The 13,058-nt window shown below is 62.8% G+C and overlaps 1 protein-coding gene across 6 annotated transcripts in view; it reads right to left on the bottom strand.

The window, feature by feature from the left end:
* The window catches only part of LRP1 (LDL receptor related protein 1), an 89,022-nt gene that overhangs the window by 9,137 nt on the left and 66,827 nt on the right, over positions 1-13,058 (bottom strand). For 4 of the 6 annotated variants that reach the window (XR_008819042.1, XM_056322194.1, XM_056322199.1 and 1 more), the window contains 24 exons: positions 12,545-12,670; positions 12,319-12,447; positions 11,730-11,849; positions 10,941-11,054; positions 10,339-10,488; positions 9,907-10,041; positions 9,250-9,366; positions 8,884-9,012; positions 8,289-8,411; positions 7,718-7,858; positions 7,446-7,633; positions 7,009-7,192; positions 6,700-6,785; positions 6,210-6,329; positions 5,652-5,839; positions 5,203-5,408; positions 4,774-4,962; positions 4,408-4,556; positions 3,826-3,919; positions 3,317-3,433; positions 3,087-3,206; positions 2,456-2,578; positions 1,943-2,068; positions 1,546-1,662 (listed from right to left, as the gene is read on the bottom strand). Coding sequence is in view for 5 of the 6 variants with exons in the window: in XM_056322194.1 (XP_056178169.1) it covers positions 1,546-1,662; positions 1,943-2,068; positions 2,456-2,578; positions 3,087-3,206; positions 3,317-3,433; positions 3,826-3,919; positions 4,408-4,556; positions 4,774-4,962; positions 5,203-5,408; positions 5,652-5,839; positions 6,210-6,329; positions 6,700-6,785; positions 7,009-7,192; positions 7,446-7,633; positions 7,718-7,858; positions 8,289-8,411; positions 8,884-9,012; positions 9,250-9,366; positions 9,907-10,041; positions 10,339-10,488; positions 10,941-11,054; positions 11,730-11,849; positions 12,319-12,447; positions 12,545-12,670 (3,291 nt within the window). In the remaining variant the exon portion in view is untranslated. The remainder of the gene's footprint in view (positions 1-1,545; positions 1,663-1,942; positions 2,069-2,455; positions 2,579-3,086; positions 3,207-3,316; positions 3,434-3,825; positions 3,920-4,407; positions 4,557-4,773; positions 4,963-5,202; positions 5,409-5,651; positions 5,840-6,209; positions 6,330-6,699; positions 6,786-7,008; positions 7,193-7,445; positions 7,634-7,717; positions 7,859-8,288; positions 8,412-8,883; positions 9,013-9,249; positions 9,367-9,906; positions 10,042-10,338; positions 10,489-10,940; positions 11,055-11,729; positions 11,850-12,318; positions 12,448-12,544; positions 12,671-13,058) is intronic. The other 2 variants (XM_056322195.1, XM_056322198.1) reach the window with 1 other exon arrangement.

The raw sequence follows: 13,058 nt of genomic DNA, 5'->3' as shown, positions 1-13,058 counted from the left end.
AGCTTTCCGGCTGCGTGTGTCCTGCATGTTATTCTCCACCGAAGGCAGCACCAGCCCCACAGGTCCCTGTTGCCCCTGTCGCTGCCCCACCAGCAGCTGCAGGCAGGAGAGGCAGCGGCACCCTGGCCAGTCTGGCAGAGCCAGCCCCCCCCAGCCCCCCTTGCAGGGCACGGGGACAGACTCCCCCACAGAGCTCAATGCACCTGGTACCAAATCCATCTGCAGGAGGAGGGCACACGGCACACCCTCCCACCCAGGACAGCTCTTGGGACCCTTCCCCTCCCCACTGCCCCAGGGCAGGCGGCAGAACTGTAGGGGAAGGGGGGGCTGCACAGGGGGCGTCCAGCTGGAGCAGGAAGGGTCAAGGTGGGGACAGACTTTGGAGCCAAGTGTGAGCCATGCATGGCCCCGGTAGTGGAGGCAGCAGGGTTGGACCCTCCCCAGCTGCAGCTCCAGTGGAGGGAGACGCTGGTGCTGATGCTCAGTAAATCTGCCTGGGTTGTCCAGTCCTGACCCCTCTGCCCTCACCTAGAATTTATTGTCTCCATTGATTTTAGTGAGACTGCACACAGAATTAAAAGATTTTGGCAGGAACCTACCTCTGAGCGCCCCATAACGACAGTATGAAAATGGAGAAAAACATAAGATGAAGTGAAATGGCACAAACTCAAAAACACGACATGAAATCAACAGAAAAGAAAAAGAAGTTGCACCCTAGAGAGCTGCAGGGAGACAGAGGGACCCAGGGCAGGCACTGCATGGTGGGATGAGCATCTGGCTCTGCCCGGGACCCTGCAGCTGGCAGCAGACCCCGGTGCCATCCCGTGGGCAGCTTGAGCCCCTCTGGAGGGGCAGGACCAGGCTCCTGCCCACAGCACAGCCCCAAGAACTGCCTCGTCCACACAGACCGTCACGGTCCTCCGCTGCTCAGTGGGGCGGGCGCTGGCACAGCTCCGCTAACAAGCAGTAACTCATTAAGGGGCAGCAATTTGACCGTCTGCCATGGCTTCTGGCGACCAGCCGCCTTCCCGCACACTGGTCCAGGTCCAGGTTTGTGACCTGGGTTCAGGTGGTTTCACAGCTCTCCCCGCAAAGGCTCAGTGTGTCCCCAGTGCCTTCCCAGGCCAAACCATTTCACAGGGTGCTGCCTGCCAGGCTGGGGCCAAAGCGTGGGGCGATGCTCTAAAGCAAAGCTGCTTCACCGTTCATGGGACCAGGCTCCTGCAAGCCCCACGGGTGAGCACGGCCACGCAGGACCTGTGGCTGCCGGCCGGGGAGGGCACTGGGTTCACCTCCTGCCTTTCCTCTATCCCACTTGGGGCTCCTCCTGAGAACAGCCCGCAGCCGAGCCTGGCTGTGGGACCAGCCTAGCCAGACCCAGGTCCCGGGGGAGAAGGCTGCTCCCCACCACCAGCCCCAGTCAGCCTGATGCTCCCCCCGTAGCTGGGGGCACCGGCAGACAGAGGGGCTGTGGGACCTGAACCGCTCCCCTCCCCAGTGCACAGCCAGCGCCCAGGATAGCAAAGGCTTGAAGGCGGCACATACTGCAGCTCTCCTCATCCGAGTTGTCCCCGCAGTCATTGTCATAGTCGCACTGCCAGCGACCTGGCACGCAGCGGTTGTTCTTGCAGCGGAACTGGTAGGGCTCACAGGTGCGTTCGTCTGGGTGGGATGAGACAGGGACAGGCATCAGCATTGCCCCCACAAGGGGAGGGATGGCCACACCAGCTAGCAGAGCGGGCAGTGCTGCTCTCCGCCAGCCGCCCTCCGACCCAGCCTGGCCCTGGCCCCCGTGGTTTGCAAAAAGGAGCAGCTGAAACTTCACCCAGCCCCAGGCACACCGGGGAGGGGGAGGGGACAGAGTGCCAGGGCAGCCCGACCCTTGGGGAAGGGGCACGAGATGCTCTCTGGACTCGTCTCCCCAGCCCCAGCTCCCACTCACCGCATTCCTCCTTGGGCTCATCAGACCCGTCCCCGCAGTCGTCCTCCCCGTCACACTTCCAGCGTGCTGGGATGCACCGGCCCGAGTCCTTGCACCGGAACTCGTCCACACCACACGTCATTTGTGCTGGCGGGGAGAAACAGGGTGACGTGGACATGGGGAGGGGGGGGTTACAATGCGGGAGCACGGCCAGGCACATTTCTTCCTCTGCAGGGCTGATGAACACCCTGTGCCAGCAGCCTGGAACTCACTGCAGCACCCCTGCTTGGAGCAGGGCAGGCAAGATTCTCCCTTCAAGCAGTTCTCCGGGGAGAGGTCAGAGAGAGGAGTATCTCAGCGGGACAGACCCAGGCAGAGCCACCACCCCACCACCCACTGCCCGCAGCACCCGCAGGGACTGAGCAGGGACCTGCCATCCCACAGGCAGAGACACACAGACGTGACCGGCTGTGGGCGAGCTCCAGGTTTTGGTGGGGCCAGACCCACACCCCCCACCCCACGCAGGTGTCTTACTGCAGTTGGCAGGTTCATCTGAGCCATCCACACAGTCGTTGTCCCGGTCGCACACCCAGACGCGGGGGATGCAGCGCTTGGTGATTGCGCACTGGAACTGGTTGGGGGCACAAGTCACCTCCGCTGCAGGAGGGAGAAGCAGAGTCAGGAGAGGCAGCAGGGCAGGCAGGGGTCTGCCAGCCACCATCCCACAGAGCACAGAGGCACGCAGCCACTCTGGGCATCACAAGTATCTGGCCATGCTTGGTGACCACGTGCACGAGAAGGGAGGGGAGCAGAGCCCGGTGGTGTCCCCAGAGGACTTGACCAGCTGCAGGGACACAGGGCAGGAGGCACAAAATCCCTCAGGTGTGCAGCGGGCTCAGTGCAAATCCACAGCGAATACTGAACTTGCCACTCTGAGGGATTTAAGGATTTTGTTTCCACTAGGAAACAGAAGTGTGACAGTGGATAGCGGCTCTGTGCAGAGCAGAGGTAAGGAGAAAGCCCCATGCCCAGGAGCAGGACCACCCAGAAGCCAGCCGGCAGAGAAGCCGATACCCAAATACACAGATCTGATGCAGCACTGAACTCCTCACCCCTAATCGTACATGCTCCCCATCCTTAACACGCTTAACAGGTCCCCACTTACGGCAGTCCTTCTCATCCTCGCCGTCACCGCAGTTGTCCTGACCATTGCAGCGGAAAATGCCGGGGATGCAGCGGTTGGTGTTGGTGCATTTGAACTGGCTGGGCAGACAGACGTGGATATCTGGGGAGGGAGGCAGCACGGTCAAAAGCTGACACGCTGCATCTCTGCTCTGCCGGGATGCTGCAGCCCTGCTGGGGTTTGAGGGCTGCGAGGGGATGTGGAGAACCTACCACAGTTGGCTTCATCTGAGTTGTCCTGGCAGTCGTTGTCACCATCACAGATGAAGGCTGGGTTGGTGCAGATCCCAGTGGAGCACTGGAACTGCCCTGGCCTGCATTTGAACTCAGCTGTGGGGTGGGTAAGACAGGGTGAAAGGTTTGCTCTGGGGAACATTTTCAGAGCAAACTTTAACCTCCCACTTTCCCCTCGGGGGTCCTCAGCAGGGACTGAGCAACCAGCACCCAACCCTGGGCTCTGGTGCAGCGAAGGGGCAGCTCCGCTCCGAGAGCAGCAGGGGGGCAATACCCCACGCAGGGATAGTGTCTACCCCGCCGTTCTCCAAGCCCTTTAGTGGGGTAACCCCTGTTCCCACCAGAGCTGAGTGGGGAGCAGCAGCAGGGCTTTGGGGGACCAGCACCAGGCTGACAGCACAGAGATGCCGTAGGGCTGGCAAGAGCCGGGCAGGGGGGCCGGGGTGCTGGGACACCGTGGGCTGCGGTCAGCCCCGCTCGGCACTCACGGCAGTCCTCCGGCTCATCTGAACGGTCCCCGCAGTCGTCCTCGGTGTCGCATTTCCACCAGAAAGGGATGCACTTGTCGTTCTTGCAGACAAACTGCAATGGGGAGAGAGACAAGCTTGTGAGGGTGGCTGGGAATGGGGAGGGAGGACCCCAGAGGGCTTTGTCCCCAGGGAACGCTGCCGAGGGCACCAATCTCTGTGCTGTCCCTTCCCAGGCGCCCCCAGGACACTCTGCCCTGACCCGGAGCAAGGCCTTAACCCTGAGCCCACCCTCCACAGCCTCTGGAGCTGGAGGGATGGAGAGGAGCAGGCAGAAGATCGCTCCAGAGCCAGAGGGTCTCTGGCTCCCCAGGGCACCCCCAAACCACTGCAGTCTGTACGTGCTGGGAAGTGCCACAGGAGGGAGGTGCTGCCCGCGCCTTCCGTGAGCTCCCCAGCACCAGCTGCGCTGCCTGAGGCGCTGGGACCTGGTGAAACCACGGCAGGAGGGATGCGCACCAGCACAGGCACACGGTTGCCACAGGGTGCATGTCCATGCAGGCAGGGGCGGGCAGGGGCAGGCAGGGGCGGGCAGGCTGTTACCTGGCTGGCCGTGCAGTTGGAGACGCAGGTTTTGCCATCGCTGCCCAAGTAGAAGTTGGTGGGACAAGCACACTTGTGCCCCCCGCCTGGCGAGAGGAGGCAGAGGTTGCTGCAGCCGGCGTTGTTGGTCTTACAGGGATGGTTGGGAACTGGGGAGAGCAGGGAGACAACCGTCAGTCACACCAAGACAGGGGACCCTCAGGGCGGCATGTGAACCCCCAGCTGCGACACCCTCCTCGCCACACACCGCCCTTCTGCACGCCCTGCCCAACCTTTGCACATCGCCCCCAGCCCCAGCCTCCTGCCCAGGGCTGCTCTGCGCTGCCAGGACCACCCCAGCCCCGCAGCCCCTGCCCCACGGCTCACCATCGGGCTGGCGGTAGGGGTGGTAGATGTGGATGTCCATGGGGCGGTGCAGCGTGCTGATCAGCAGGGTCTTGTTGGCTCCCGTAGTCTTGTGGGCCCGGTTGATGGACTTGGTCTCCCAGTCAGTCCAGTAAATGAAATCCTCAAAGAGGGTGAGCGCAAAGATGTGCGGGATGTCCTGGCTCAGTACTGCGAGGGGGAGCGGGCGGCTCAGCAAGGGGCTGCCCCACGCCACCCCTCCCTCAGCGCAGCCTTTCTGCAGGGACAGCTCAGCCAGGGAACACACCTTGTCCCCCGCTCAGAGGCACAGAGGAGCTGCCAGAGCTGGGGACCGTCTCCAGCAGCCCTGGCTCCTGCTCCTGAGACCAATCCAAAGCCCGCACCCCACAAAGGCCTGCTGGCACCCCAGGGGCCCCGGCGCGCTCTCACCCGTGTGCCGGTTGGAGCCATCCAGGCTGGCAAACTCGATGTAGTCCTCCCGCGCATCAGCCCAATAGATCCGGCTGTTGATGTAGTCGAGGGTGAGGCCGTTGGGCCAAGTTATCTTGGTGTCGACGATGACACTGCGGTTGGTACCATCCATGCCAATCTTCCCGATGAGGGAGTGGTCCCCCCAGTCTGTCCAGTATAGGTAACTGGGGGTGAAAGAAGAGTAGAGGGAGGCTGACTTCAGCCCAAGCCACAGCAGCAGCCGCACTCTGCCCGTCATGCAGCTAAATCGAGGTGCCTGGGGCTGTGGGTGCAGGGCAGGGAGAAGCAGCCAGGTGTCCCGGTGGCAACGAGGGAAGGTCCCATCCCATCTCCCAGCCCCCAGGACTATGGCAAGGCAGCAGCCCTCTCCCTGCACAGGGAAGGGTCCAGGTCCCCCAGGCTCTCACCCATTCTGCACATCCACCACCAGCGCCCGGGGCTCACGCAAGCCCGAGTTCACCAGCACGGTGCGGTAGGCGCCGTTGAGCTTTGACACCTCGATGGTGTCCCGACCTTTGTCGCACCAGTAGAGGTTGCCTCCCACCCAGTCCACAGCCAGCCCATCGGGGTTGCTGAGGCCAGTGCGGTGGAGAACCTGTTGGGAGAAAAGAGACGGTGGGGCTGGACAGGGAGAGCCAGGTCCTGCCCTGGTCCCTCAGGGATGACAACATCCCCCCTTCCCCAGCACACTGCCCCCACTCCTGCCCAGCGCCCTTTCCTCACTCCTCTCTCCCCTCAGCCCTCCCTGCCCACTGCTTTGGGGCAGCCTGGAGCCAGCCTCTGATGAGGATGCTGCTGCAACACATCCCTGCAGCAACTGGGCTGATGCCCCGAGCCCAGCGATGACCCTACAGCAGGGCTTGTGCCCACTTCCCCCGTGTCTGGGGGGGTCTGGGCCTCTTCAGGCAGCCGGGCAGGAGGTGGGTGAGGACCGAGGGTGCCCAAGGGGCTGCCTCAGCCCCCACCTGAACGTTGCTCCCGTTGATGTGCATGCGGCGGATCATGCTGCCCTGTGTGGTGACATCTGTCCAGTAGATCATCTGCTCCCGATAGTCGAAATCCAGAGCCACGGCATTGTTCAGCCCCTGGGAGAGAGGCAGAAGTGTTGCATGAGCCTTGCCTCCCAGCACTGGGTCGTGGGGGCTTTACAAATACCAGTGAGGCCCCAGCCTCAGCTCCCAGTCCCTGCAGCAGAGGAGTTACAAGCACCTACAGACAGCTGTCGTGCAGCCCCAGCCTTATAAGATCTGCTACCCAAGAGCTACTGTTTACACGTGACCTCCTGTATGCTCATAGTGGAAGCTGTTGTTTATACATGATCGACCACCTGCCTGGGAAGCCAAGAGCCCAAACCCCGAGGCCGGCAGGTCTCGTGCCCTGCAGGGCCCCTCTCCCACCCCAAACCCCTGGCCATGGGGGGCCCGTGCCCCCTCCTGCTCCCAGCTCCCCCCGCACCTGCTTGAGCAGCATGTAGTTGGAGCCATCCAGGTTGAGCTTCCTCAGGTAGTACCGGTTGGCAAAGATGAGGAAGGGCTCTTCATCTGCACAGGGAAACCACGAGACATGTCAGGGAAGCACCGCTGGGACGTGGGCAGATCCCCTGAGGACCTGCCGCCCTCCCTGCCCCACTGCTTCCCAGCTCTCCTTCATGAGTTGGGTGCAGCTACTTCGCCTTGCGGAGCACTGTGACCGACTCCAATGCCAGCGGCATCACAGGGTCGCCAGAAGAGCATCCCTGACCCCGAGTCCGCTCCTGGCTCTCACCTGTGACAGCTTTACAGCTGGTGGGGTTGTCAGGTTTGAGCTTGTAGCCGTCTATGCACAGGCACTTGTAGCTCCCCAGAGTGTTGATGCACTTCTGGCTGCAGGGGTAGGTGGTGGAGCACTCGTCGATGTCAATGCACGTCTTCCCGTCGTCCTTCAGCCGGAACCCGGGATGGCATCTACACTGCAGGAGGCAACCCGGAGCTGTTAGACATATCCAGGGCCCGCACGCTGGGACGTGACAGGCATCACCATGGCACAAGCGGGCTCAGGCACAGCCACCTTGCAGACACAAGAGCAGCACACACAAGCATGGCCAAAAATGCCTGTGTGTGCACCCCCTGCCCAGCTGGCGCAGGACAGAAGAGTGTCTGTGGAGGAGGAAGGGAGCGCGAGAGCATCCCTCTGGCCAATCCTCCAAGCCCGTGGGCCCCTACCTTGTATCCAATCTTGAGGTCTTCACACTCCTGGGAACAGCCGCTCAGCTTCTTGTTGAGACACTCGTTGATGAAGCAGTTGAGTTCATCCGAGCCGTCGGCGCAGTCGTTGTTGTTGTCGCAAAGCAGTGCCTCCGGGATGCACTTCCCATTCTTGCAGAGGAAGAAGGAGTCGTTGCACTTGTTCTCTGCAGCAGGGCGGAGAGGAGGCGGCAGTGATCAGTGTGAGGCAGCCGGGCAGCCCTGCTCCCGGCCGCGGCCTCCGCTGGTACCTGGGCTGGTGCAGCGTGGGTTCTTGGGTGCCTCATCCGAGTGGTCATGGCAGTCAAACTCGCCGTCGCACTCCCACTGCCTGTTGCTGAGGCAGCGGCCGTTGGCGCAGCGGAACTCGTGGGGGCCACAGGTGGGGTACTCTGCGGGAGGGCAGCAGGCTCAGGCGGTGCAGCCCACAGAACGGCAGCACCGCGGCAGCTGGGCTGCACGGAGCCATGGCACGGGTGCCCAGACCCCTCTGCAGTGCGCCTCGGGATGGGGCTGCGCTGCAGGGGCCAAGGAGGTGGCACACACGGGTGGGTTTGGATCTCTCCAAAACCGCTCTGTGCCAGGGCAGATGCCCTGCAGCAGGGCTGCGGGGAGAGCTCTCCTGTGGCTCTCCAGCACCGAACCCTCCTATCCCCCCTCTCCTGGCTCCCCCTCCCCCTGCTCTCAGGCCAGACCACCCCTGAACGACGGAGACCCTTCCAAGGTCTTGTCTCAAAGCCCAGAGGACCCAGCGTGGCTGCCAGGGCCTGTGCTACAGGAGATAAAGCCCCTGCTGTCCTCGCTGGCCCTGCAGACACCTACCACACTCCGGGGACTCATCTGAGCCGTCGCCGCAGTCATCATCGTGGTCACAGACAAAGTGCTTGGGAATGCACTGGCGGTTTCTGCACATGAACTCCCGCTCGTCGCATGTGTTGTTGTACACTGCAACGAGGCATCACTGTCAGCCCCTCGCCAGACCACGTGCTCCCCTGCCTACTCCCCAAGCCCTTTGTCTTGGGGTGCTGGGGACAAGAGCTGAGGCGCAGCCCAGCCGGGGGGCAGGGACTCCCACTCCTTCACTCCCAGCCTGAGCCCAGGTCTGTGCCCTTGTCCTGTGGCTGTGACCAGCACCCAGGCAACGTGGTGCCTTTGGCTACTGCTCTGTGGGACGATGCTCCTCCTCTCCTCACAGTCACAGAAAGGCACCCAAATGTCCCCGTGTCCAGGTCTGCTGTGACCACAGCACTGCAGCCTCCTCCTGCAAGCCTGGCAGGGAAGCGGCCAGGACAAGGCATCCCACCTGCTACCGACAGGGACCCCGGGGAGTGGGGCTAGCCCCCCTGGCAGCTCTGCCTGCTGCACTGCTCTTCTCCTGCCCTGGCCCCCCACCACAGCCAGCCCCCTGGGGACTCACAGCAGCCAGCAGCGAGGGTCTCATCAGCTCCGTCCGCACAGTCCTTGTCTCCATCACAGAGCCAGCGCTCCGGCACGCACACGTAGGTGCCTGGGCACTGGAAGGATCCCGTGCTGCAGGTGGTCAGCCCTGGGGAAGGGAGAAGCAGGAAGGCCGGTCACCCCCACGGCTGGAAAACCGGCACTCCTGGGCTACGTGCCCCCACACCTCAGGGGCCCCGAGATACAGAATGCAGGAGAGCAGCGAGGACCACAGCACAGGAGAGCAAGGGTGGGAGAAGAGATGGGCAGAGGCAGGAGTACACAGAGATGGAGCAGCACCGCAGGCGGGGACTGGGAGAGGTCAGAGGGGCTGGAGCAGACTCACGGCAGCGGCTGTCCTCATCAGAGCCATCCCCGCAGTCGTCTGCCCCATCACACACCCACAGCTTGGAGATGCAGCGGTGGTTGTTGCACTCAAACTGCACGGGGTAGCAGAACTTGTCTGGGAGAGGAGGAGAGGAGGGGTCAGAGCTAGGGCGAGGGGGGGGGAAGGACATGGCAGCAGAGCACAGCCAGGCTGGGCCAGCTGGCCTCCAGGGCTGGAGCCCAGGGTGGTGCTGGGGCTACTGCGCGGCCAGACCTGGCAGTGCCCACACGCCGTGCTGATGGGCACTGCAGCTGCAGGACTGGTGGGGGATTCACCCTTCTGGAGGGCTGGGGAGATTCCCCAGTTCCTGAGCACCATTTGGGGTTTGTTGAAGGAGGTTGGAACTAAAAACTAACTCAAGTGAGCCGCAACTGGCCACCTTCAAAATGACCACGGACACTCGTGCATGTGCTGAGCAAAAAAATGCACAAGGACATGTGCATTGGACACAGTTAAAAGCCCAAGCTCATGGAATAGGGCCACGGGGGGGGGGGAAATCTGGAGTCTGGTCCTCGGCAAAGAGATGTCAGAGAGAGGAGAGAGTCCTGCCTTCCCTCCAGCACGCCTGTGCTTGTCACCCCACGCTATTGCCCCCAAGTCCCTTGCTCTCCCCACCCTGCCGCTCACTGCAGTGAGTCTCGTCTTCTCCATTCTCGCAGTCGTCCTCCTTGTCGCAGGTCCAAGTCATGGGGATGCACCTCCCGCTCGGGCAGGCAAAGTAATTGGCCGGACACTTGGGTTTCCTCCCGCCTGCTTTGTGAAGGAATCGTAAGGGTGGTGGCAGGGACATGTCCTGCCTCCTCCCAACCCACAGCTGCCCCACTCCGAAGCTCCGATTCCTCCCCCAAAGCCCCCTGTGATCGCACATCAACCAGCGCCCTGCAGCACCCTCCGTGCAGGAGCTGCGCAGGCGAAGGATGACGGTCCCACTGTGCAAACAAAGCGTCCGCCGCGCACACAGACCCCCAAGGGGAGCACCCGGCCAGAGGGTCCGCGTGATGTCCCTGCTCTCCCCGGCCCACCCCGCTTTCCTCTCCCCACTCTCACCCGGGCAGTTGCGCTCATCTGAGTAGTCTCCACAGTCGTTTGCTCCATCACACACCCAGCTCGGAGCGTAGCACAGCGAGGTGTGTTCGCACTTCTGAAACGTGGTGCCCTTCACCCCCAGCTTGAAATAGCTGCTGCAGTCCGTGGCGGCTGCAAGGAACCACACCAGAAGCCCCGGGTGACGGGTGCTGCTTGCCATCAGTAGAGCCCTTCGGTCCAGCTCCCATCGTGCAGCACAAGCCCTCATCCCACTGCTGACAGCCCTTCCCCGCCCCCCCCCCCCAGGCAGCAGTGAGCTGACCCTGCCTTGCGTGTGGGACCACGTTAAACAGGAGGTGCCAAGCCCAGCGCGGGGGGCTGCAGTGATGGGCTGGGGCTGCTTCCAGCCAGTGGGCTAACCTGGGCTGGCCCCTGCCGGCAGGATGGCAGCCAGGGCCCTTCTCCCTCCCCAGTTCAGCAGAAGTCCCAAAGACTGAAACAAGGTGCAGGGGGGGCCCAGGCCCCTGCCCACCAGACACAGAGGGCAGGAGCATCTCCAGAGCTACAGCGGGGCAGAGCTGGGGAGGCAGCAGGGAACACGGGACAGCAGCTGGGGCACTCACTGCAGTTCATTTCATCTGAAGCATCCTCGCAATCGATGAACTGGTTACAGCGGCTCGAATTCCCAATGCAGCTCCCATCTCGGCAGCGAAACTCAGTAGCAGCGCAGCTGGTTTCTGCAAGGGGGAAGCCCCCGCAGCGGGTCAGGCTCAGCTGGGGGACCCAGTGTGTACAGCCACCCCACAGCCCCCAGTCGTGCTGTGGAATTGCATGCATGAACGTAGACCCGCTGCCCGGCACCGCTATGGACCACCCGATCCTGTACCCCCAGCTCTTGTCCCCTCCTGGCTGAGGGGAGCCCGGGACCCTCCTCCGGCTCACGGACTCTGCCCGGCAGCCTGAGCTCATCTCCCGAGCTGGCCTGCCGCTGGCCGGCCTGGATGGGCTCTGGGAGGCTCCTGACCTCCCCCGCTGGTTCTGAACCACGCAGACAGGCTGATGCTGCCCTTGGGTGCCCTTTTCTCAGGAGCATGGGAGCAGTGAGGAACAGCAACACTGCCTCGCTATCGCCTTGCGTTGCTCCTGGGTGTCAAACCACGGCTCTCGGGAGGCCCTGGGTGCTGCACGGCTCTGCTCGGGAGTCCTTCCCAGCTGTCAGGGAGCGTGCTTTACAAAGCAGTCTGTGGCGTAAGCAGCACAAGTAGGATTTAGACCTTGACTCCCTGTTAAGCCCCAGCTCTGCTCTGATCCTGTCAAGCTGAAGGTAACTCCTTCCTGAAGCCTCTGTCCCTGTCCCAGACAGCTGATGGAGCCCTGGCAAGGGCTGGCTGGGAGCCAGACAGCCTGCTTACTGTTACACGGCACTTCGTCCGAATTGTCCCCGCAGTCATCCACGCCATTGCACCAGTAGCGGCTGGCGATGCAGCGCCCGTTCATGCAGTGCAGGTAACCCTTCTTGCACTTGCGGCTGCCTGCGAGGGAGGAGGAGGAGGAGGAAGAGGTGAGCGCGAGGGGAGGGCTGGCACCCCCGTGTGTCTCAGCTCCTCAGGGACCAGGGACCCTTCAGCAAGGGAAGAAACTACAGAGGCAGGACTAGGAAGGAGGCTCCCTCGTGCTGTGCTGGCAGCATCGCAGGGTTAAGCTTGGTCTTTGCCCAGCAGAAACCCCTCGCAGCAGAGGAGCGAGGGTTGCTGTTAGAGGGAGGGTGCTGCAGCCCTCACTGCATCAGCTCAAGGTGTCCCACTCTCCAGCCTGCCCCCCAAAACTGGAAAAGGTGGGGAGTCCTTAAAGCCTGCCTGCGAACACCCAAGGGACACAAGAAGACACCCAGGAGTCGTGGCTCCCTTTGCCGAACAGAGCAGACGGCTCGAGCAGGGTGCCTGTGCGTGCTGGGGGGTGCGTGTGTGTGTTTGAGCAAAGCAGCAAGAGGAGGAACCTTACTGCAGTAGGACTGCTTCTCATCCGACTTGTCCTTGCAGTGGACCACGCCATCGCAGGTCCGGCTGAAGTCAATGCAGTCACCATTCCCACACTCAAACTCGTCGTGCACGTTGCAGGTGGAATTCAGGGCTGGGGAGGGCACAGGGAACGTCAGCTCTGCCAGGCTGAGACCGGCCTCTCCTCCCCTTCCCATCCCCATCAGCTCCCGCTTCCACCTCCCCTCCACCTTTGCAGGTGAAATCCTCCTGCAAGACGCGCTCGCCACGGCAGGAGCAGTTGACGTGTCCTTTGGGCGTGAGCAGGCAGAGATCCTGACAGCCGCCGTTGTTCACCCTGCACGGGGACAGCTCGCCTAGGAGAGACGGAGAGCAGTCACGCTGGGAACAGCCTCAGCCATGCCTTCCCCTTGACCCCCCTGCTGGGGAGAGGAAAAGCAGGGGTTCCCCCCAGGGGCTCCAGATGGGGCGAGGGGGATGCCTGGGGTTGGGAGCATCCAGTCTCCAAGGAGATGCCCTGGGAAGAGTGTAAATGGGGCATACCCTCTCTCTCCAGCCTGCACAGGGTCTGGGGACAGGCCTTGGCGCAAGGGTCCCTAAGGGGCAACGACAGCCAGGAAGGATGGTGGGGTGGGTTCCCCCTTCCCCTGGGGAAGAGCAGCGCTGTTGGGCAGGGGGCTGAGCTGCCCGAGACGGGGGGCAGGGGTCTGGCAGAGGCAGGGGAGCAGGGGCCTGTGGTGCTGA

This window comes from Falco biarmicus, chromosome 19 (genome assembly GCF_023638135.1).
Source record: "Falco biarmicus isolate bFalBia1 chromosome 19, bFalBia1.pri, whole genome shotgun sequence".
Lineage (NCBI taxonomy): Eukaryota > Metazoa > Chordata > Aves > Falconiformes > Falconidae > Falco > Falco biarmicus.
This window is presented reverse-complemented; position numbering and strand designations above follow the sequence as displayed.